Below are 21,174 nucleotides of genomic sequence, written 5' to 3' on the forward strand. Positions count from 1 at the left end.
CCACATGGACCTGCAAATCAAGCGTCATCATTTGTTGGACAACTTGAATTTGAAGAAGAAAAAAGAAATTAATGAAGAGGTTGGTGGGTGGACCAGAGTCGTATACCGAGTATCTCTCGGAGAGATTCTCACCAAGTCCTGGGCAAATTGAGTTGTGGTTGTTTTCTTTTCCATGTATCAAAGCTCAGCCTCACTGACCCATCCACTTCCTAGGTACACGTGCTTGGTAGCTAAAGAAGAAGAGAAGGCTGGGCTGGGCTGGCTGGGCTGGCTTGGGATGTTGACACCTCGAGGCTTCGAAAGCGTTTGGCACAATTGACACAATTGATTTTGGTCAGCTCCAACTCTCGAGGCCTGTCAATGCTAATAATGCTCATGATCGGTGCTAGGCTCTTGGCTGCGCCATTTAGCGTCGGCGAGTCGGGAGTTATAAAATAGAATAATTAGAGGAGGGGAGGAACGAGAAAAGGGAATGGGAAAGGGAAAGGAAAAGGAAAAGGAGAATTGGGTTCATCCAAAAATATCATCTTAAATTACTATGTCAATCAAACCTCCCCTGCCCAAGATTGATAAGATCAAACAGAAATAAATTCGCAGCTCGGCGCTCGTAAAGGAGATTCTTTCGGATCTGTACGAACACAATCCATTGTCGAATAACAAACACGAAGATGAGCGCGGAACCCAATAATAACGAGACAAAGGCCGATGTCTCAGAGGAGGGGGTGGAACCAACATCTACAATTATGGAGGGACCAAAATCTACAATCGAGCAAGATCCAAAGCCTACAACAACGGAATCATCACCAGTAAAGATCGATGACTCAACTCCAATTCCACAAATCACTCCCGAAGAGCCAAAACCTACAATCGCAGAGCCATCGACAACTGAATCAGTAGCCGCGGAGCCCACCACGGAACAACCCCAGGAAGCAGCCGTCAAGCTAGAATCTGTCAAAGAAGCCGACGCGGAAGCAGCCACTAAACTACAAGCTACCAAAGATGCGGATGTGGAGAAAGCAGCTTCAACCTCTCAACACTCAGTCTCATTCGATAAGACTACCAAGACACATGATGGCTCGCCATTGTCCAAGTTCTATTCAGAATTGCCGGCAATTCTCGAGGCAGCTGAATACAATGAGATGTGGGGTATCGTACTTGATCCATCGGAAACTCACGTTCAAACAAGTATAGTTCTCGAGAAATTCTTGCGAGCAAACACAAAAGACGTTCCTAAAGCCAAGGCTCAATTGATTGAGGCCTTGAGATGGCGAAAGACCATGCAACCACAGAAGCTCTTGGAGAGTACCGAGTTCGACAAGGTCAAGTTTGGTAACCTAGGATATGTAACGTCTTATAATACTAGCGACGGTGGTAAAGAAGTTATCACATGGAACATCTATGGAGCAGTCAAAAATGCTAAGAAGACATTCAGTGACGTTCCTGAGTGAGTAACGCATTAGATGTGGTGTCGATATAGTACTGATCTTTTGACATAGATTTCTTAAATGGAGAGCAGCACTCATGGAATTATCCATTAAAGAATTGGATCTCGCCTCAGCAACCGAAAAGATACCCGAAAACGGCCCTGATCCATATCGTATGATCCAAGTCCATGACTATCTCAATGTCAGTTTCCTACGAATGGACCCCAGTATCCGTGCCGCATCCAAAGAGACCATCCAAACATTCAGCATGGCTTATCCTGAGCTGTTGAAGGAGAAGTTCTTTGTTAATGTTCCCTTGGTGATGGGTTGGGTTTTCACGGCAATGAAAATCTTTTTGAGTGCCGATACAATCAAAAAGTTCCATCCGCTCAGCTACGGATCCAATCTTGGCAGTGAACTTCCTCATGTTGCTGCAAAGTTACCAAAGGAGTACGGAGGGAAGGGTGAAGAATTGAAGACTGGTCTTACAGTCAAGTATTCTGAAGGAGAAGCCTCAAGATCCGCTTAGGATATCAAGTTAACGACACGAGCTATGGTCTAATTCGAGAGGACGTAATGTCATGGGTGGCTAATGTTCTGGAGAGGAACTATTCATTTTAAACTGGGGCGTTCAATATATCCATTGCTTTGTAGTTGCTCATTGAAGTTTATAAGCTTCATCTGATACCATATATAGCAAAAGAACTTATAATATAATATAATGACTATGATATACTCGAGTAGTTTGAGTCGTGTAAACATTCGTCGCCTCTACATCCACACTCGACACATATGCAGCATGTATTGCCTCTCCATCTGAGAAGAGAGCAACAACCATCATATCTCACTGTTCTCTTTTGTACAACTTATGATTGAGTCTTTTCTTTTGTAAGTGTTTTGACTTTTTCGCAACGGGTTTACATTAAATGTTCTTAAGTCCTGCTGACCGAGTGAAGATGGATTCGAGCTCAACGGCATTCATGAGGGGGCTGTTTCACATATGACCAAGCTCACAATCAGATTGAATCAACTTATTGCATTTGACATCTGGACAGATACCGCAGATAGGATTGTGAATATCTTTGCCTTCTTGAATATCATATGCATACCTAGGTAGGATTATTACATGACCATGTATAAGTATGAGAATTGTTATAAGGCGGACCTATCGACCTACGACCAGTGTAGTTATTATTTACCTGCATCTCGACCTACTTATCTACCTACATACCAACCTAGTTCTCAGCCTTGTCTCTGTTAGGCTGTTGATAAAAGGAATGCATCAAGGCTGTTCTGACTTTGAGCTCGAGCAAATATTAATCATTTGGAGCTTGGGTACATATTTTTAAGTATTCCAAGGTTAATCGGTTATGATTTTTGTTTGAATTTTCTGAGGGGCAGCGTGAATCGTTTGATAGAACTTTGCTACAAGAATCTTGGTAATACATACCTAGGTACATATGAATTCCTCACTATGCTACCTTGATATTGATTCTCGGAGGACGGTATGGGTAAAAGGTAATATCTTATGTCTAGATGTGTAGATGGCTAAATGTGTAGATGGCTAGAGATAGCCGCACGAAATGAGCACGCAGGCACGCAGGCACGTATCAATAGGTCAATAGATAATAAAATAGGTAGCAAATAGGTAGCAAATAGTAGGTAGTATGTATATACTGTCTGGAGTGATGGAGTATCAAATACCTAGGTAGTTCTTTACTTCCTTCATGCCGTATCCAACTTATTCCAAACAAGCACGCACTCCTGCCCTTCCCTACCTACAAAGCGTCATTAGCATTTACGCCACACTTCATTGTGACCACCCAAGCGATTCTTCTATTCACATCAATCAATTAGCCCGTACGGCGCACCTCGTAACTACTAATAAATAAATCGTCCTGGGTAACCCACTCCACCGTGAATAATAAACCCACTCCAAGCTTGCATCACCAGAGACCAGAGAGGTGACTGAATTATTATATCACCGATTCACCTACTTATTAGTACAAAGAGTACCTACCTACTAGGTGGTACTTTGCAATTATTAGAACACTACAGTACTACAATCTACTGCCATCGAATCCAGGCAAGAACACCGAACGAAGGAAGGAACTCATTATTACCCTACCAGTCAGTACACTACACTACACCAGACTACAATACAAAACAATACAATACAATACACTTCACTACAATACACTCTACAACACACTACACTACACTACGCTCACTACTCTTACTAGGATTTTAACAACACCTAGCTCCCACTACTACTTCAAACCCTTCACACTTCCACCAAACCAATTCACCATCGAGAGTCTATCGAGAGTCTATCAAAAGTGTACAATTTTGCAGCATATTTCGAGATACCATCGCTTGAATTGAATTTATAATCCCCTCTCTCTTTTGCTCTGCTCAACACCACCACCTTTCTCCTACCGCCCCCCCCCCTCCTTCTATCTTTGCTTCTTTCCCACTGGTCTTGTTATTCTACATCGGAGAAGGTCGTTGGAAAAGAGTTTAGAAGCTGGTTGTACCTTTTGTCGACCGCGACCATGGATCCTGTAAGCAAAGATTCTGAGCATTCCCCACTTCCACCCCTCGCATGATTTCAACATCCCATATCTACTGTTATGTAGCAAGTCCTGCTTGCGCCAACATGGTACCCGATCCTCGTACTAATCTAATCTCTTTCAAACAGTCTATCGATGCAGATATACAATCACCCGAGAATATGATTGTTGATCCAGACGAGTATGTCGAGCCATCGGATAATGAGAAGGATGATATCGCCATCATAGATCCGGATGAACCTAGGCCAACGCCTGCGGATGATTGTACAATAAACCAACCATGGAGGGTCAGGACACTAAGCTAACATGTGCACAACAGATGAAGCTATAGAAGAGCTGGTCTTGCCACCGCTGGATCAACAGCCCCCGATCATAGAGACGGTTCATCATACTTGGGAAATTAAAAATTGGCAAGGGCTTCAAAAGAGAGAACATGGCCCAATTTTTCATGCTGGAGGATACCCATGGTAACCATCTGGAATATACCAAACTAGTGCGCAATGAGTGCTGATTAGATTAGGCGTATTCTGATGTTCCCATACGGAAATAACAGCGATAATGTGTCCTTCTATCTGGAGCATGGATTCGAAGACGGGCCTCCGGACGACTTTGTATGCTGTTTGCAATTCGGTCTCGTTCTATGGAATCCGAATGATCCAACTCTTTACACTTACCACACTGCGCACCATCGATTTACCAAAGAGGAAGGGGACTGGGGCTTTACTCGATTCGTTGAAACCCGCAAGCTTCATGCTCATGTGTGGCCTGGATCCAGTCCCCCAAGGCCGTTGGTTGAGAGCGGAGAAGCAAATATGACGGCATATGTAAAAATAGTCGAGGACGAAACAGGCGTTTTATGGCACAACTTCAACAACTATGATTCGAAGAAAGAAACTGGATTTGTCGGGTTAAAAAATCAAGGAGCAACATGTTATTTGAATTCGCTCATTCAGTCCCTATATTTTACTAATGCCTTCCGGAAGGTATGTATTGGCAACTAGCTACCTCGGGGGTCAAAAATTAACACAATCTTTAGGCAGTATATCAAATTCCAACACAAGACGAGGACACCACCACAAACAGCGCATATACTTTACAACGCCTCTTTTATCAGCTGCAGTCATCTTCTGCAGCTGTGAGTACCAACGAACTCACCAAGTCTTTTGGCTGGGATACGAAACAGATTTTTGAACAGCAAGATGTTCAAGAGCTTTCAAGGAAGCTGATGGAGGTGATGGAAAAGAGAATGAAGGGGACTGAAGCTGAAAATGTCCTCCCTAAATTGTTCTGCGGAAAAGTGCGAACGTATATCTCTTGTATTAATGTCGACTACGAATCTCGCCGAGTAGAAGATTTTTGGGACGTCCAATTAAATGTTAGCGGCAACAAGGACATTGAAGCGAGTTTCCGGGATTACATTCAAGTCGAGACAATGGATGGCGACAACCAATACTTCGCAGGTGAAAACTACAAACTTCAAGATGCGAAGAAAGGTGTCATCTTTGAATCATTTCCCGAGGTTCTTCATTTGCAGCTTAAGAGATTCGAATATGATATTGAGAGAGATTCTATGATGAAGGTCAATGATCGTTACGAATTTCCAGATACTTTTGATGCCGCACCATATCTATCAGATGATGCAGATAGATCCGAATCCTGGATTTATAAGCTGCATGGGGTCCTTGTACACAGCGGCGACCTCAACGCAGGACATTATTATGCATTCATCAAGCCTGAAAAGGATGGCTGGTTTTACAAATATGATGATGACAAAGTAACCAAAGCCACAATGCGAGAAGTCTTGGAGGATAATTATGGAGGAGAGATGCCCCTTTTGAATGGGCAAGTTTATGATGCATCGCAAAAACCTATCATACGACATAACAGCGCATACATGCTGGTCTACATTCGCGAGGCAAGACTCGATGAGGTATTGCTCCCCGTAACGAACGCCGATACGCCAGCTCATCTCCGTAAGTTATTACGCCCTAGCTTGCCTGGAACTTAACTAATACCACTTAGAAAGAAAACTTGAAGAGGAGGCCGCTTTCAAAGAAGCACGACGGAAGGAACGTGAAGAACAGCACTTGTACCTTACTGTGAGGGTGATTACTCAGGAGACTTACGCAGCTCATGGCGGACATGATCTTACAGTGTTTGACCGAAGTCATGATGAAGATCCTGCGGCTGCTAAATCCTATAAACTCCTCAAGAAGTGTACTATTAGAGAGCTCATCAAGGTGATTGGTAAGGATACTGGAACTGACCCGAGAAGATTACGAGTCTGGTTCATGGTCAATCGTCAAAACAAAACAACAAGACCTGACACGCCTGTTCTGGACTATGATCAAACCATTGAAGAAGCTCACCTGAAATTAGCTGGTAGTAAGACACAGGAGCTGAGGCTTTGGGCCGAAACAGCCGAAGAAGTCGATTCTAATGGCGATGCGGTGTGGCCAGCTCATCCGTTGGTGAAGGAAGGGTCATCTCCAAGTAGATCTGATGAAATTGTCATATTTCTCAAATGGTTCAATGTCGATACCCAGTCTCTAGTTGGATGCGGTCACATTTATATCAGTAGCCAGAGTAAAGTCGAAGAATTGGCCCCATTCATCTTGAAACGTATGAATTGGCCAGAGGATACTAGATTGAAGCTCTACGAGGTATGATTGATGTTTTTCGCATTGTATCGTATTTTCTGACATCGCATAGGAGATAAAACCAGACATGATCGAACCTATGAAAGCGAAACAATCACTGAAGGCAGCAGAACTCCAAGATGGCGATATTGTTTGTTTCCAGAGAGCTACGGAAGGAAGTGGTGGAAGCGAGTGAGTTCCTCGATTGACATTCCTGAAAAAGTAGAATGATGTTAACTGCAACAGTGGCTCGGATACGACTACAATGGTCTCCAATGGCCTAAACCCACGCCAGCAGCCTCTCAAATCATCTGACATCATAGATGATGCGCGACTATATTACGACTTCCTCCGTCATCGAAGGCTCATTACATTCCATTGTCATCCAACCAGAGGAAGCAAAGAATTCAATATAGACAATTGCGAATCGTTCACTCTGGTATTAAGTGCGAAACACACTTATGATCAGGTAGCTGCCAAGGTTGGAGAGAAGCTGAATGTAGAACCGACTCATATCAGATTTTGGACTATTGCCTTGAATACAGGCAATCCTAAGACGGCGATCAGGCGCACGTCGAATCACACTCTGGTCAACATGGTCAGCAGTAGTTACGCGTCATTTGCTGGCACCACCATTAGGTCAGATGCTTTATTTTTCGAGGTCCTTGATATCAGTCTCGCAGAATTGGATACCAAGAAACCCATGAAGGTTAGCTGGATCAGTGAAGGTGTCACAAAAGAAGTAAGCCTGTCTAATTTTTTGGTGTAAATCCGGGAATGGTATTAATTGATCGTAGGAACCACTGGATATACTGGTGCCTAAAACTGGAACTGTGGATGATATAGTGTCCTCGGTGATCAAGAAAGCACGATTAGAAGACGAAGAAAAGGGTAGACCTATTCGAGTATATGAAACACACAGCAACAAAATTCACAGAGAGCTTTCTCGTGGTCATCTAATCAAGGATCTCACCGATTACATTTCAATTATACTAGAGCGAATACCGGAAGAAGAGCTTGCACAACCGAATGGTAGTCAGTACATTCATGCCTTCCACTTCCACGGTGATCCAACCAAAGCGCACTCAATTCCGTTCAAATTTCTCATCTTCCAAGTAAGTTGCCTTTTTCTTGATCTGGAGGCCTACAACTGACACTCGCAGGATGAAATATTTTCCGACACTAAGAAGCGACTGGAGAAGCGGACTGGTATAAAAGGCAAAAACCTTGAGAAGATCAAATTTGCTATTGTCAAGAGGAGCTCTTACACAAAACCTATATACTTGAATGATGGTGAGTTGTAACCTATGACAGATTTATTTGCCCGACTAAACATCTCCTAGACGATACATTATGGGATATGCTTGGGGATGATGACGACCAACTCGGATTAGATCACATTGATAAGGTACGAAACACAAGGACTGGCATGGGAGACTTGTTCTTGAAGTAGATTTTGGCATTGCTTATGAGAGGTTTTCTGCATGGCGCTATTGGTTGGCGGGAAAATAGGCACAGTCTTTGATAAAGACTGCGCGATGATGTAGACAACGGGCATGGTAGCGAAGTCAATTTCTTCTAAACAACATAATAGGTCACCAGAAAACTTCATTCCTAGCGATAAATGATCGAGGACGATGGGAAGATCAATGGTAGCTATGATGCAGATATCCTTCTAGTATGATGTTAGCCACTTTGTAACCTAAATAACAAGCACGAAATTGTTTACCACGATGCCCCTTCTTGAAATAAACTTGTCATGGTAAGAATAGTGAACGGTATTGATTGATATTGATAGTTGAGTAAAGAATTACACAGGCCACTTGTAACCCCTGGTTTGGAGGAAAGGAGGAGTTACTCGCTAGTTTCACTGCGCCCGAGGATTATCCGACTGACAGATAGCAACATATCTCCAAAATCGCGTCAGTGTCAAGGGTCGATTACCTTTACAACTACACAATAATAAATCATGAAGCCGTCTTTGATCTGGTGTAGCCTTTTGGCATGCATTTCTCCTCTTGTGTCTGCCACCGCCCTCACATACAAGCTCAGCGCCAATGAAAAGGCATGCTTTTACTCCAATGTCGACAAACAAGGTGCCAAAATAGCCTTTTACTTTGCTGTACGATGCGCCTGACCTCCGATATCTACATGAACATCTCTGACATTTTACATTATATAGGTTCAAGCTGGAGGATCTTTTGATGTGGATTATGAAGTCGTAGGTCCAAACGAAAGAGTTATCATGAAGGAAGAGAAAGAGCGACAAGGCGACTTCGTCTTCACTGCCACAGAGGTCGGAGAATACAGGTTTTGCTTCAATAATCAAATGAGTACTTTCGCAGAAAAGTTTGTCGATTTCGAAATCGCTGTACGTTTACACTCCACGAAATTTGAATCCAGAAACTATCACTGACATGTCTATCACTGCCATAGGTTGAGAACGAACCTCGAGCTTCCATACCCTCGAAACAAGGCACAACTCCCGAACAAACGTCCGCATTAGAAGAATCTATCTTTAAGCTCTCAGGCCAACTCTCTACTATTACAAGAAACCAAAAATACTTCCGCACAAGAGAAAACCGCAACTTTAGCACAGTGAGAAGTACGGAGAGGAGGATTTTCAACTTTAGTGTCATTGAAAGCTTGATGATGATGTGCATGGCCGCGCTACAAGTCTTTATTGTTCGATTCTTCTTCCAGGTACGCATTTCTAGCTTCAATATGTATAGAGAGAGATTCTAACGATAGGGATTAGGGTGCCAGAAAGGGTTATGTTTGAACGAATTGGGTCTGGGATGGCTTTGAAGATGATTGAAATGATTCTGGGTCCGAAGAGGGGTTCTGTGTACCTATACACTCAACAAAAGTGACGCTCAACATGATTACAATCAAGTTAATTGATTGTATTACTCCATTCCTATGTCTGTTTGAAGTATGTGTGAATTAATTCATAGTCTCCAAAGCCTTACATAAACACACATGACTTTTGAATATTTCGACAGTACTAAATAGGTAAGCCGTCGTACCAATTTAGCTAGATACACAAGTCAATCATGTATAATTTATTATTCTATAATTCATTAGATACTTATTATTAGGCATTATATATATATTGGATTTTATAAGCTCTCCTCTATCTCACATGCATGGTACAAACTAGTGTCAATTAGGTTAGCGTGACGTAGCATGGATGAGAATCGCGACAATTTGACATTTATCGATTCACGATAGGCACAAGCTTCTATAACCAATTCAATCTCGTGTTTTTGTATCTTCCAAACCACTTCAACACGATCAAATCCCACCTGTCTACATATTATCGCATCAATGGCAGCTTCTTTATCACGGGCATTGCCAAAACCAAAATACACAGGTGAAGAAGAGGATATTCCACAACATGCGCAACAGAGAGGTCCTCGAATCCTAGGCGCAGGCGCTTTGGATGATACCCAAATTGTATTAAAGGTTGGTCTTTCAAATCTTAAGCAATTAGGGGTCCCTTCTAACAATATATCACGTTCACAGAAAACCGGACCTCCACCATATGGTAATCGAACAGGATGGCGGCCACGAGGACAAGAAGACTTTGGCGATGGAGGTGCTTTCCCAGAAATTCCAGTCGCACAGTATCCTTTAGATATGGGACGAAAATCTACTTCATCGAATAATGCGCTGGCTCTTCAAGTTGACGGCGAAGGGAAAGTCAAGTATGATGCCATAGCACGGCAAGGCCATAATGATAAACGAATAGTACACGCCTCTTTCAAGGACCTTATACCTCTTCGACAACGAGCTGATGCCGGCGATATTAATTTAGATAGACCAAGTGAAGAAGAGGTTGCGGCTTCTACCGAACGAACGAAGAATGCCTTGGCAACTCTGGTCAGTGGTGCAGTAGCTGCACAAAAACCTAAGAACGTAAATGTCGGGGCAAGAAAGGACCCTACTTATGTCAGATATACCCCGGCGAATCAGATGGGAGATAACTCGAGGAAAAATGATCGAATCATGAAGATTGTGGAAAGGCAGCAGGACCCTATGGAGCCTCCCAAATTCAAGCATAAGAAAATTCCCCGTGGTCCTCCAAGTCCTCCGGCTCCCGTCATGCATTCGCCTCCACGAAAATTGACTGCAGAGGATCAAAAAGCTTGGAAAATTCCACCTCCTGTGTCGAACTGGAAGAATCCTAAGGGTTACACGGTTCCACTCGACAAAAGACTAGCTGCAGATGGACGAGGGTTACAGGACGTCACTATTAATGATAAATTCGCACAATTTGCAGAAGCTCTCTTCACGGCAGATAGGCATGCACGAGAAGAAGTCAAGCAGAGAGCATTAATGCAACAAAGGCTAGCAGAAAAAGAGAAGGCACAGAAAGAAGATCATCTTCGTATGTTAGCACAGAAGGCACGAGAAGAGAGGGCTGGAGCCGGCGCTGGCTCCCGAAGGCGAGACTCCAGATCGTCAAGATCTCGTTCTGGAAGCTATAGTGAATCCGAGTCTGATCGATCAAACAGCGATGATGAAGAATTCAGAGAGCGAGAAAAGATGCGTCAAGAGAAACGAAGAGATGAAGAACGAAAACTACGACAGTCGCGCATGGGTACGGAGAGGAGGATTCAAATGATGGCGCGAGAGCAGAATCGAGATATCTCAGAAAAGGTCGCTTTGGGTTTAGCAAAACCTACACAGTCAACCGAAACTATGTTTGATTCCAGGTTATTTAACCGGACAAGTGGGTTTGATAGTGGGTTCAACGAAGATCAAGCATATGACAAACCTCTTTTTGCGGCCCAAGATGCTATTAGTAGCATTTATCGACCACGGCAAAATATGGATGACGATGATGATGAAGCAACAGCTGAAGGTGAGATGGCTAAGATTCAGAAAAGTAATAGGTTTGCGGATGCCCTTGGAAAGGGAACCTTTCAAGGTGCAGCAGATGTTGAGGTAAGAAATTTCCCCTTGGTCACGAGTGGGAATGAAGCTAATTTGAGGGGTGAACAGGCGAGAGAGGGACCGGTGCAGTTTGAAAAGGATGCTGGCGATGTTTTCAACGTCGATGATTTTCTGAGCAAGGTCGGTGAAAGTTCTAATAAAAGAGAATATGGGTTACAGGAAGGCGAGGGAAGGTCCAACAAACGGGCGAGAGTGGATGAGGATGATGATTAAATGCATGGGCAATCATGGGAATGCATGGACAGCGTTGTATTTATAGATAATCTATAGGATTGGGGCAATCCGTGTATAAAGCATGGCATAGGCATTTGTACATTGACAAAATGAGTGTCCGTTTTTAATTGATTCTAGATTGTCTTTTGTGTTTTATTTTGCACCCTTCTGATAGAGAGTTGATGAATCTAGTTTCTCAAAAATAAGATTTCCAAGCACATTGGTCTGTCCTACTACAGCATGCAAAACCTCTTAGAAATATCATCTAAGTTCGAGTAATCAATGTTGACAGATGTGTTAGCCCAACTTCAAGCAGATGATATTCATATATAATGAATTCTCGCTCGTATACCTAAAACCACCCAACTACAACCAAGCTTTCGCCTACACATTGAAGGCATGGGGGACTTTTATCATACTGGTCCCAAAATCCTTGCATTGAAGCTTCGTTGTACTTGAATGTTTTTCTCTGTACTGTACTGTACTGTACTGTACTGTACAGACTTACGTACCTCTAATTGACATTTCACCTAGACTCAATCAGGTACTAGGCAGCATTATACACATATTATATTAAATCGTTAAAACGCTTTTTCTGTCCCCAAGGAATGGTGGATAATTAGTCGTCGGCCTCGGCATGTTATTACTGGTGAAAGGGTTGTTGAACTCTTGATTACGCGGCTTTCGACGACGACGACAATTTTGGAAAGGTACGACGTCGTTCTTTTGGGCTTTTGATGCATGCTTTTTAATTGATTTTGGAAATTGGAGAAGTTCTGGGTGGAAAGGGAGAGCAGGTTAGGAAGATAGAAATTAGAGCTTTATTTTGGTTAAGTCTACCGGTATTGATGAGGAAGGTTTGTGGTGAGAAATATATGTCAAGAGACGATCTGCGGGTGTGAAGTCAATTATATATGGCAGCCGGTAGTTCGAGAGAAAGCAGGACATCTCTCTTGAAGTGGTACGTACATACATACATACAGGCAACTTCCCAACTAGCTAATTCAATTAATAGTAATTTTCTCCTTCTTTGCCCTGCTCGCTCTATGAGACCCGTACCTGCCCAGACTTTTCACAAGTCACTAAAAATAGAGTCTGGAGCTTGAGCTAGAACCACCAAAACTGGACCTACTCCATACAAATGCAGAAAAGAAAAAACATGATTAGATCTTTCCTTATCTGAATCATCAAGGAATACACGGTATTCGTATTACTCGAGTACATCTCGGACTTTAACTCAATTGACTTCTGAGTTGGCAGTTCGTCTTTTAGTTGAAACAATATCCAATGGTTCATCCCGACTTATGTCCTCCATCAAGCTTTATATTGGCCCAACGAACCTGATGATCTTCGTCTTCCAACACGGCAACTTCATGATTCTTGATTGAAGTTTATGAACCCCACAGTACTCGAGTAGTATGAACAGATAATTCGTCATAGGAGGGGAGAGCCCTATACTGAGTCCTGACGAGGGAAGGAGTGGGTTGACAAGCATTGGGTAGTACCGACTTGTCTGTTATTTTGGGACGGTCGAGACGATAACAGTTTTGCCATTGGAGATCAATAACTCGCATGTTGAGTTGTGTAGCTGTGATCTTTATCTTAGTTGCAATACTGTTCATCTGCTACTTCAGCTTAATTCAAAAGCTAAGTGATATGCTTCTTCCCATTTCGAGTCTAATCAACATAACGTTTCTTACTTCCATCGGTTTCATCCTTCTCTAAGCTTCCCAGCTACTCTACAATCCCAAGTTCGTATGTTCGTTCGTCCGTTCGCTTTGTCCGCGTCGACCCACGCTCTACTACACGAGGCTTGTCAGCCTGCATGTTCATCAAACCTTCTTTTCCCAACCATCTTCGCCATCGTATCCTTTCTAGGTACCTGATTGCGGCCAAAACACCCTGCCAGGTTGGTACAGTCCCAAAGTGGAGAGACCGAATTTTCTCACTGGCTCAGCCCACATCTGTCACATCTCTAATCTCCATATTTATCCGGCCTTTTTGGAGTTGGTTAGATGAGACAAAGTCGGCTGTTTAGGCAAGGTATATATACAAGTGTGTCGTTCATCTTGAACTTATTGCGGCTTTCGGATTTTGTATTGTTAGAAATCACTCAAGCTCGTCAAGCAAATACGAAATTAAAGTAGTTATTTATTTCCTGCTCTTGGAAACAAAACTTTCGGACTGGACGTCGAAGGATCACTTTGGGAATAGAAGGAAGATAAACGATCGTTGGATAGTCGTTACAGTTGGCAAGATGAGAAACACCAATATCCCGTCGGGCTCACCACCCAAATATGAGGTTGATGATCCAAGTTCTTTGGCACCAAGATGGTGGGATATGAGAGCGTGGAGTAAGAAGAAGTGGGCAATCTTTGGCGCGGGAATCATTGTATTGATCATTGTCATCGTGGTGGCTGCTGTGGAAGGTTCAAAACAGAACGCTTATCCAGATTACTCACAGTTGAACTACACACTAAAGGATACTTGTAAGTTGTCTTCTTTTGTGCGATGTTCCATAGCCAACAACTTCGAATGCACCAATACTTCTGAGCTATCCGAGAAGCAAGGCTTTCTTATCATCTCCAAGAGGAGTTAGTGGCGATGGTTCTAGACCTACCTCTATGATTGTGTGACTAGAAGTTGGGCGAGATGCCCCTGATATAGTGTATCTTGCTAACATCCACTAAAGACTCAGGGACTGACTTTTTCGATAAATTCGATTACTTCAATACCTACGATCCATCAGCCGGTTTCGTTCACTATGTTGATTCCGAAGTTGCCGCTCAATACAATTTGACATATGCTTCATCAAGTTCTGCAGTTCTGAGAGTCGACACATCCGTTACAGCTGACAGTAACCCAGATGCATTTACTGGTCGCTTCTCGGTTCGAATTGAGTCCAAGACACAATACACTGACGGTCTATTCATCTTCGATATTGTCCACACACCCATTGGCTGTGCTACATGGCCTGCACTGTGGCTAAGTGATTCAAACAATTGGCCAACAAATGGAGAGATCGATATCATGGAGGCGGTCAACGTTGTGAGCTCTACAAAAAATCAAATGACCCTCCATACTACGTCAGGCTGCTCCATGGATGTCAAGCGTAAAGAGACTGGAAAATCCATTCAATCTTCATGCTTGAATAGCACGAATTCCAATGCTGGATGTGGTGTGCATGACTCTGCTGGATCCTTCGGTGCGGATTTTAACTCGAATGGAGGTGGAGTCATGGCAATGGAACTACGTACCGCGGGTATTCGAATGTGGCAATTCGGACGAGATGCTATTCCAACAGATATTTCATCTGGTAGCCCAGATCCGTCGACTTGGTCGGAAGCTACTGCCGATTTCCCTAGCACGGATTGCAACATTGGCAATCACTTCAAGAATCAAAGTATCATTGTCAACATTGATCTGTGTGGAAATTGGGCTGGTACCCAAAGTGTATATGATATTGATTGTAGGCGCTTTTCTGACCCTTTTTGATATTTTCACACTGATCATACAATAGGTCCCGGTACTTGCACTGGCTACGTCGCTAATAATGCAACGGCATTCACGGATGCTTACTGGCAATTTAATAATTTCACCGTATACCAGGCTTCATAATTTTCGAATCCTAATTGAGTGGAAATGAAAGGGTGATGGTAATGGGAATGGGAATGGATGTGATACAATTGCTTTGAAAGCATATTGGTATCGGAAAAGTTGTTTGGCCGGAAATCGCAATTGGGAAAGGAATAGACGGGAATATACCAGGAAAATGGCGTTTGTAGGAGTGTTGCACGCCATCAGCGATGATGTTGTCTTCATGTTGAGGTTAAGATGGGATTTTATATAAAACTCAAAGCCCGTATAGATAGATAGCTTATGGATGCAGTAATGAAGTAAAGGATTATACTCATTTCAATGGGATATCCCTAGACACCTAGGGTCGTCACAGTGTCCAAAAAGCCTAGCAAAATTAAACCGACAATGACAAACTAGCTTAACCCATGATCCTCATGATATCTCGAAATAAATAGAATAATATAATAAATATCTCTTCTAGACATCCCCCTTTTCGCGAGACGAAATCTCATAATTTACTTGGCAAGTAACCGATATCCCTACATCTTGCACAACCCTGTATCTTGCACACTTTTATTTCTTTTCAAAGTGATATATTAAATTCAAATTATAATTGATTAATCGTTATATTTTATTAACACTTTTTATTAAAATATAATCATATTATTTTTATTCAAAACAAAATTGAAATATTGAGAATACTTAAAAAATGTAATAATATTTCAATATTAAAATATTAATATAAAAATATTATATATTAACTTATTCGATAATATAAATAAATAAAATTATTCTTTTTTTGAATAATTTGAAATTTTGATTTATTTTTATATAGAGAATTAAAAAAGTAAGCCTTTATATTAAAAATTCGAAAAGATCTTGAATTATTATAATAAGATTTATAAATTATCTTTTTTTTAAATTAAAAGTAATTATAAATTAAGTATTTTATAATATTTGAATAAAAAGCTAGCTTTATAATAATATTTGTATATTAATTTAAATTAAAAAATTATAGAAAGATATATTTTATTATTTATATATATTTATAATTATTTATTAAAAAAACATTTATAATTATATATTATAATGATATTTTTATTATAAGATATTTTTAAACAATTTATTTTTTAATATAATTTTTGAAATATATAATTATTTTTTATATCAATATCAAAAATAAAATATTATAGGATTGAATTGAAAATGAATTTGGAATTTGGAATTCTTAGAAATATTGAAGAAATTAAAAATCTTTTTTTAAATAAAAATCTTTTAAAAATAAATTTATTATATATTTTTTAAGAAAGAATACATATAATTTTGAAGTTTTAAAAGATAAATAGTATTTTCAGAATTATTATATTTTTATTTATTAATTTATAATAGATTTAATATTGATTTTTAAATTATTTATTATTTTTAAAATAATTTTGTTATTTTAGTATTATATTCTTTTATAATAATTAAAGGTTGAATTTAATAAGTTTAATTTGAAGTATAAGTTTTCTTTTTTTTTTATAGAAAAAAGATTAAATAAATTTTAAAAATAAATTTTAAATCTTTTTTATTTTTTATTAAATTAAATATATTTTTAAAATCTTATTTAAAACTTGATTCTTAATGTTTTTTGAATGTTTAAACTTTTTTTAAAAAATATTAATATAAAAGAATTTGAAAAATTAACTTTTAGTTTTATAAATAAATTTTAATATAGTTTTGTATTATATTTTTAATATTTTATAATAATATTATTTTAAATTGATTATTATTTTGTTTTATAACTTAAATCTCTTAGAAATTTGATTTTGTTTTATAATATTTTTGAAGCTTTTATATATTAGTTTTGAAGTTATTATAACGATTTTTGAATTTACAATCGATTTTTAATTCAATAAATAAAAGTGTGCAAGATACAGGGTTGTGCAAGATGCAGGGATATCGGTTACTCGGGTACTTGTGCAAAACGCGAGGCTTTAGACTGCGCAAGGCCAAACATCAGCCTCGCCAAAAAATTCTCGGTGGATTACATCCCAAGGAAACCCATCTTTGCATTCTACCTTTTCCCTTGACGAAGAATATCGCAACTACTATCGTTCAAAATGAATGGGCCAGCATTTAATCCTCCAGGAGGGGGTCAGCAGGGTGTTGACCCTTCGACCGCTGCTGCTGTTAAAAATGTATGTTTGCTCTCCGGCTACAATTAGCATTGCTGTGTGGACAAGCAGAGCCTTGCTATGGAAAATTATCAGAGTGAATTGAACAAGGACTAATAATATCTGATAGATGCAAATGATAATGGAATCCTGTCCGGGTAAGACTGTCGTCTCGGGTGTAATGGGATTTGCCCTCGGTGGTGCCTTTGGTCTCTTCATGGCATCTGTATGTTTTGCCCCGCCTTATCTACTTTCCTCCTACGTACTTGTCAATGACTAAACTTCCAATACAGATGCAATACGATACTCCCATTCACACCTCCTCCACAGCTGCAGAAATCACATCTCTTCCCCTGCGCGAACAACTCAAACGAGGTCTCAAAGATATGGGTAACCGCTCCTATTCTTCGGCCAAGAATTTCGGCAAAGTAGGCGCTATCTTTGCAGGCACAGAGTGCTGTGTTGAAGGCTTCCGAGCAAAGAATGATCTGAAGAATGGGGTTATTGCAGGATGTATTACCGGAGGAGTATTGGCGGCGCCGGCGGGACCACAAGCTGCCGCCGTCGGGTGTGCGGGGTTCGCGGCTTTTAGTTTGGCGATTGATAGTTATATGAGGAGGCCGAGTGATGGGGATTAGGGGGATATTTGGAGAGTGGAAGGTGTGGATTGGAACTTTAGATGGCGGTTTAGATATGTATAATATGCTGTGAACAGCTGACGCATGGGATTGGAGTTATGGGCAAGCTTGGATGGGCTTAGTGTGGTTATGTTGATATATCTTTATAGTTATGACCTTGGGATCAATGACTAATTTCACTCCTCACGAGCGTTAGCTTTGGCTTTGACTTTCGTGGTTCAGTGTTGTTTGATGGTTTGAGTCTCTTGTCATATATGTTCGCGAAATTCGGCTGATTTGTTGTGTTTAGTAGAGAACACATGCAGGAACATTCGGCACAAGCACATATTCAAGAGAGCTTAAGTGTCTTTATGAGTTCTATTCTCATATCCCGGAGGTCCTTTGCTTCTTTTGCGAGTGTGCAATCAAGCTTCCTCCACATTGATGAGACAAGTATCTATAGAGCGCCAAACTCGCAGCCATAATCGGTCAATCTGTCCAGGAACCTATCTAAAATGAATCAAGTATCTATAGAACACCGAGTTTTCAACTACAATCAATCAATCAAGTATTAACAACTTTCGAGCAAACATTCTCCACCATCGTAGTATAGTGAATGCGTTCACACAAGCTACTTGGTGGTGAATTTACCCTTCATTCTAATCCTCTTACCATAAACATAAAACAAGAACGGAATGGGTATAAGCGCCGTTGCAACGAAACCCAGCACACTACTTCCCCACTCAATTCCCAAACCCTGAAACATGGGAGTAACAAACAGGGGAAACAAGGCAGCAAAGAGGGCTCGTACAAATGTTTGGGCCGCAACCGCACTTGCTGCACATGAGGAGAAAGTGTCGATGAGATAGTTGAGCGCAGATTGGAAAATGGTAAAGAAGCCAAATCCCATGAAGACGAGGCCGATGCATGGAGCTACCCAGTGAATGTTTGAGGAGGATGTCCAGCCGAAGATGAAGAGACCTGCTGCGAAGAATATACTGCCGATCATCATTGGAGGGAGGCGAGCTTCGGGGACGGGCTGGTTGTTATTTGCTTCAAACTTGCGGGTATAGAATTTTTTGTTGCTGGAGTTTGTTGGTTAGTAGATGTGGTTTGAAAATGGATTAACAACTTACAGAATGTTTGCAGCGCCACCGAAGATTGTACCTAGGAGAAGCGCAAGAAATGGAAGTCTGCAGCGAGGAAAGAGGTTAGAACACTATCTGGTATATGATTATCGTTAAGTTGGAGGTAAACTTACTCTGAAGTTACAGGTCCATAGCCTCTAGCCAGTGCAAATTGTACAGGAATCGCAGCCAGGCACCTAGCAATCTATCAGTGCATGTCCACAAACAATTCTCGGTTCTGACTTACAAATAGAGAATTCCATAAACAAACGAAGCATAAAGTACCATGAGAAAGCAAATCGGGGTTCCCAGTAAACGAAAGGGTCGCATCAAGAACTTATCGCCCATCTCTCTAAAGCTGAAGCTGCGCTCTTCGTGTCTGGCATGTAAAGCCCAATTTCCAGTATCGTGGCGGAGACGACGTGCTTTGGTGACTAGGAGTGCGTCTGGATAGGTTTCGTTAAGGACAAGAGCGCCAAGGAGTAAGACTGCCATTTGCATGATTCCGGTTATCTTTGAAGGAGTTAGAAACGACAAGTGCATAGTTGGAGACCCAAGGACTCACATATTCTGTCCATCTCCATCCCAGATAGCTTGATGTGATGGCTCCTCCCACAATGGGACCCATGGTAGGACCTTGAACTGGTGAGAATCGTAAATGTGGGAAGGACGCATGTACTCACCTCCAACAACAGCAAACGCATAGCCGACGATAGCTGTTCCTCGCGATTGGGGTGCCCAGATATCAGATAGAACGCCGCCGGTATTTGTCACCTAGTTATGATGTCAGAGGAGTTGGTTGAGTTCGAGGTGAGGTTTCTTACAGGAGCAGCTCCGAAAATACCAGCAAAGAATCGTGTCAAGAGCAGTGTCTGAATGTCTTTCGCAGTGGCGGAACCAAATGAAAAGCATGCTGAGATGAAGACTATTTGATACATTAGCTGTGGTTCTGCACATTGAAGGTACAAGAGTGCAGGCTAAGCTTTTGGCTACTTGCATAGTAGATTTGCTTACCTGGAGTTAAGACTGCAGCCTTTCTGCCATAACTGATCGGCGGTTAGTACTGGTAATAAGCAGATGGGTGAATTGTAACTGGTTGGGACTGCAGAATACAGTACAGCACACAAGACTCCGAAGTTAACTTTCGGTCACTCACATTTCAGAAAGAGGAGCCCATAGCAGAGGACCTACATCACAAAGAATGGTTAGTTTGATTATTCACTTCGTACTGGTGAAGAAATATCTTACCAAATCCAAATCCTAGCAATAAGAAGCTTACACCTAGTAGACTAACCTACTCTTTGTTAATAGCATTCACTTCAATGTATCGTAGTTCCAAGGAAAACAAACCTCAGGAGAAACCTTAAATTCGGCTGCAACTTGGTCAATAGCAGGACTGTATACAGAACTTGCCCAGGTCGAAGTCATGGTGAACAAGCCATAGACAAATGTAGTGATCAGCTTCTTTCTGAATGGCCAATTCAGAGGTTGATACTGATTATTTCTATCAGCATTGCCAAATTCACAATTACATGAGCATGGAATGAAGTACTCACAGGATCATCAGCACCATCGAAATCAACAACATCAGCTTCTGTGGTCTTCAAATGCGAATTTGGATGCGTGAATCTCTGCTGGATGCCTAGGCGGGTAAGAGATTGAGAACGGGTGATGCGAGCTGGAGTAGATGGAGCCTCTACAACAGGTTGTTTTTCGACTTCTTGTACTTCGAGATCCAGATCAAGTACAACTACATTTTCGAACCAATGAGTCTCTGAGCCAGAGCTTGAAGTGGAACTGGTAGTTGACGCCATCTCGTCTGCGTTTGTGAGGCAAAGAGAGAGACGTGCAAAGAATTAAAATGAGAGATTGAAGAAAATCTTA

At 41.3% G+C, this 21,174-nt stretch overlaps 8 protein-coding genes across 8 annotated transcripts; 7 read left to right on the forward strand and 1 right to left on the reverse strand.

The window, feature by feature from the left end:
- Positions 1-172: 172 nt before the first annotated feature.
- On the forward strand, positions 173-389 carry EAF01_007926 (uncharacterized protein; the record flags this gene model as incomplete). The annotated part of the gene is made up of 2 exons (XM_038916182.1): positions 173-304; positions 339-389. The coding sequence occupies 2 exons, from the start codon at positions 173-175 to the stop codon at positions 387-389; spliced, it is 183 nt and encodes a 60-aa protein (XP_038768653.1).
- A 279-nt stretch (positions 390-668) lies between these two features.
- Positions 669-1,953, forward strand: EAF01_007927 (uncharacterized protein; the record flags this gene model as incomplete). The annotated part of the gene is made up of 2 exons (XM_038916183.1): positions 669-1,444; positions 1,497-1,953. 2 exons carry the CDS (start codon positions 669-671, stop codon positions 1,951-1,953), a joined length of 1,233 nt encoding a protein of 410 aa, XP_038768654.1.
- Positions 1,954-3,979: 2,026 nt separating this feature from the next.
- EAF01_007928 (uncharacterized protein) lies at positions 3,980-8,254 on the forward strand (the record flags this gene model as incomplete). The annotated part of the gene is made up of 12 exons (XM_038916184.1): positions 3,980-3,988; positions 4,126-4,261; positions 4,317-4,464; positions 4,518-4,980; positions 5,034-5,970; positions 6,020-6,660; positions 6,710-6,828; positions 6,883-7,378; positions 7,434-7,751; positions 7,800-7,929; positions 7,980-8,044; positions 8,231-8,254. 12 exons carry the CDS (start codon positions 3,980-3,982, stop codon positions 8,252-8,254), a joined length of 3,486 nt encoding a protein of 1,161 aa, XP_038768655.1.
- A 351-nt stretch (positions 8,255-8,605) lies between these two features.
- Positions 8,606-9,418, forward strand: EAF01_007929 (uncharacterized protein; the record flags this gene model as incomplete). Its single annotated transcript, XM_038916185.1, has 4 exons — positions 8,606-8,758; positions 8,819-9,007; positions 9,073-9,339; positions 9,395-9,418. The coding sequence occupies 4 exons, from the start codon at positions 8,606-8,608 to the stop codon at positions 9,416-9,418; spliced, it is 633 nt and encodes a 210-aa protein (XP_038768656.1).
- A 548-nt stretch (positions 9,419-9,966) lies between these two features.
- Positions 9,967-11,811, forward strand: EAF01_007930 (uncharacterized protein; the record flags this gene model as incomplete). The annotated part of the gene is made up of 3 exons (XM_038916186.1): positions 9,967-10,104; positions 10,165-11,589; positions 11,647-11,811. 3 exons carry the CDS (start codon positions 9,967-9,969, stop codon positions 11,809-11,811), a joined length of 1,728 nt encoding a protein of 575 aa, XP_038768657.1.
- A 2,257-nt stretch (positions 11,812-14,068) lies between these two features.
- Positions 14,069-15,429, forward strand: EAF01_007931 (uncharacterized protein; the record flags this gene model as incomplete). The annotated part of the gene is made up of 3 exons (XM_038916187.1): positions 14,069-14,300; positions 14,504-15,280; positions 15,332-15,429. The coding sequence occupies 3 exons, from the start codon at positions 14,069-14,071 to the stop codon at positions 15,427-15,429; spliced, it is 1,107 nt and encodes a 368-aa protein (XP_038768658.1).
- A 1,983-nt stretch (positions 15,430-17,412) lies between these two features.
- On the forward strand, positions 17,413-18,489 carry EAF01_007932 (uncharacterized protein). The gene is made up of 3 exons (XM_038916188.1): positions 17,413-17,570; positions 17,677-17,772; positions 17,840-18,489. The coding sequence occupies exons 1-3, from the start codon at positions 17,493-17,495 to the stop codon at positions 18,182-18,184; spliced, it is 519 nt and encodes a 172-aa protein (XP_038768659.1). The 5' UTR covers positions 17,413-17,492; the 3' UTR covers positions 18,185-18,489.
- Positions 18,490-18,794: 305 nt separating this feature from the next.
- EAF01_007933 (uncharacterized protein) lies at positions 18,795-21,104 on the reverse strand (the record flags this gene model as incomplete). Its single annotated transcript, XM_038916189.1, has 12 exons — positions 18,795-19,248; positions 19,300-19,356; positions 19,425-19,487; positions 19,538-19,803; positions 19,856-19,926; positions 19,974-20,064; positions 20,115-20,215; positions 20,305-20,336; positions 20,447-20,477; positions 20,539-20,584; positions 20,641-20,784; positions 20,847-21,104. 12 exons carry the CDS (start codon positions 21,102-21,104, stop codon positions 18,795-18,797), a joined length of 1,614 nt encoding a protein of 537 aa, XP_038768660.1.
- Between the last annotated feature and the right edge of the window lie 70 nt (positions 21,105-21,174).

This window comes from Botrytis porri, assembly GCF_014898465.1.
Source record: "Botrytis porri strain MUCL 3234 chromosome Unknown BPOR_010, whole genome shotgun sequence".
Classification (NCBI taxonomy): domain Eukaryota; kingdom Fungi; phylum Ascomycota; class Leotiomycetes; order Helotiales; family Sclerotiniaceae; genus Botrytis; species Botrytis porri.

Bases quoted from the DNA above. Each gene is read 5' to 3' on its own strand.
- EAF01_007932 (XM_038916188.1), top strand. From the start codon at position 17,493: ATGAATGGGCCAGCATTTAATCCTCCAGGAGGGGGTCAGCAGGGTGTT. The intron at 17,571-17,676 runs GTATGTTTGCTC...AATATCTGATAG, and splicing joins CCGCTGCTGCTGTTAAAAAT to ATGCAAATGATAATGGAATC. The intron at 17,773-17,839 runs GTATGTTTTGCC...CTTCCAATACAG, and splicing joins TTGGTCTCTTCATGGCATCT to ATGCAATACGATACTCCCAT.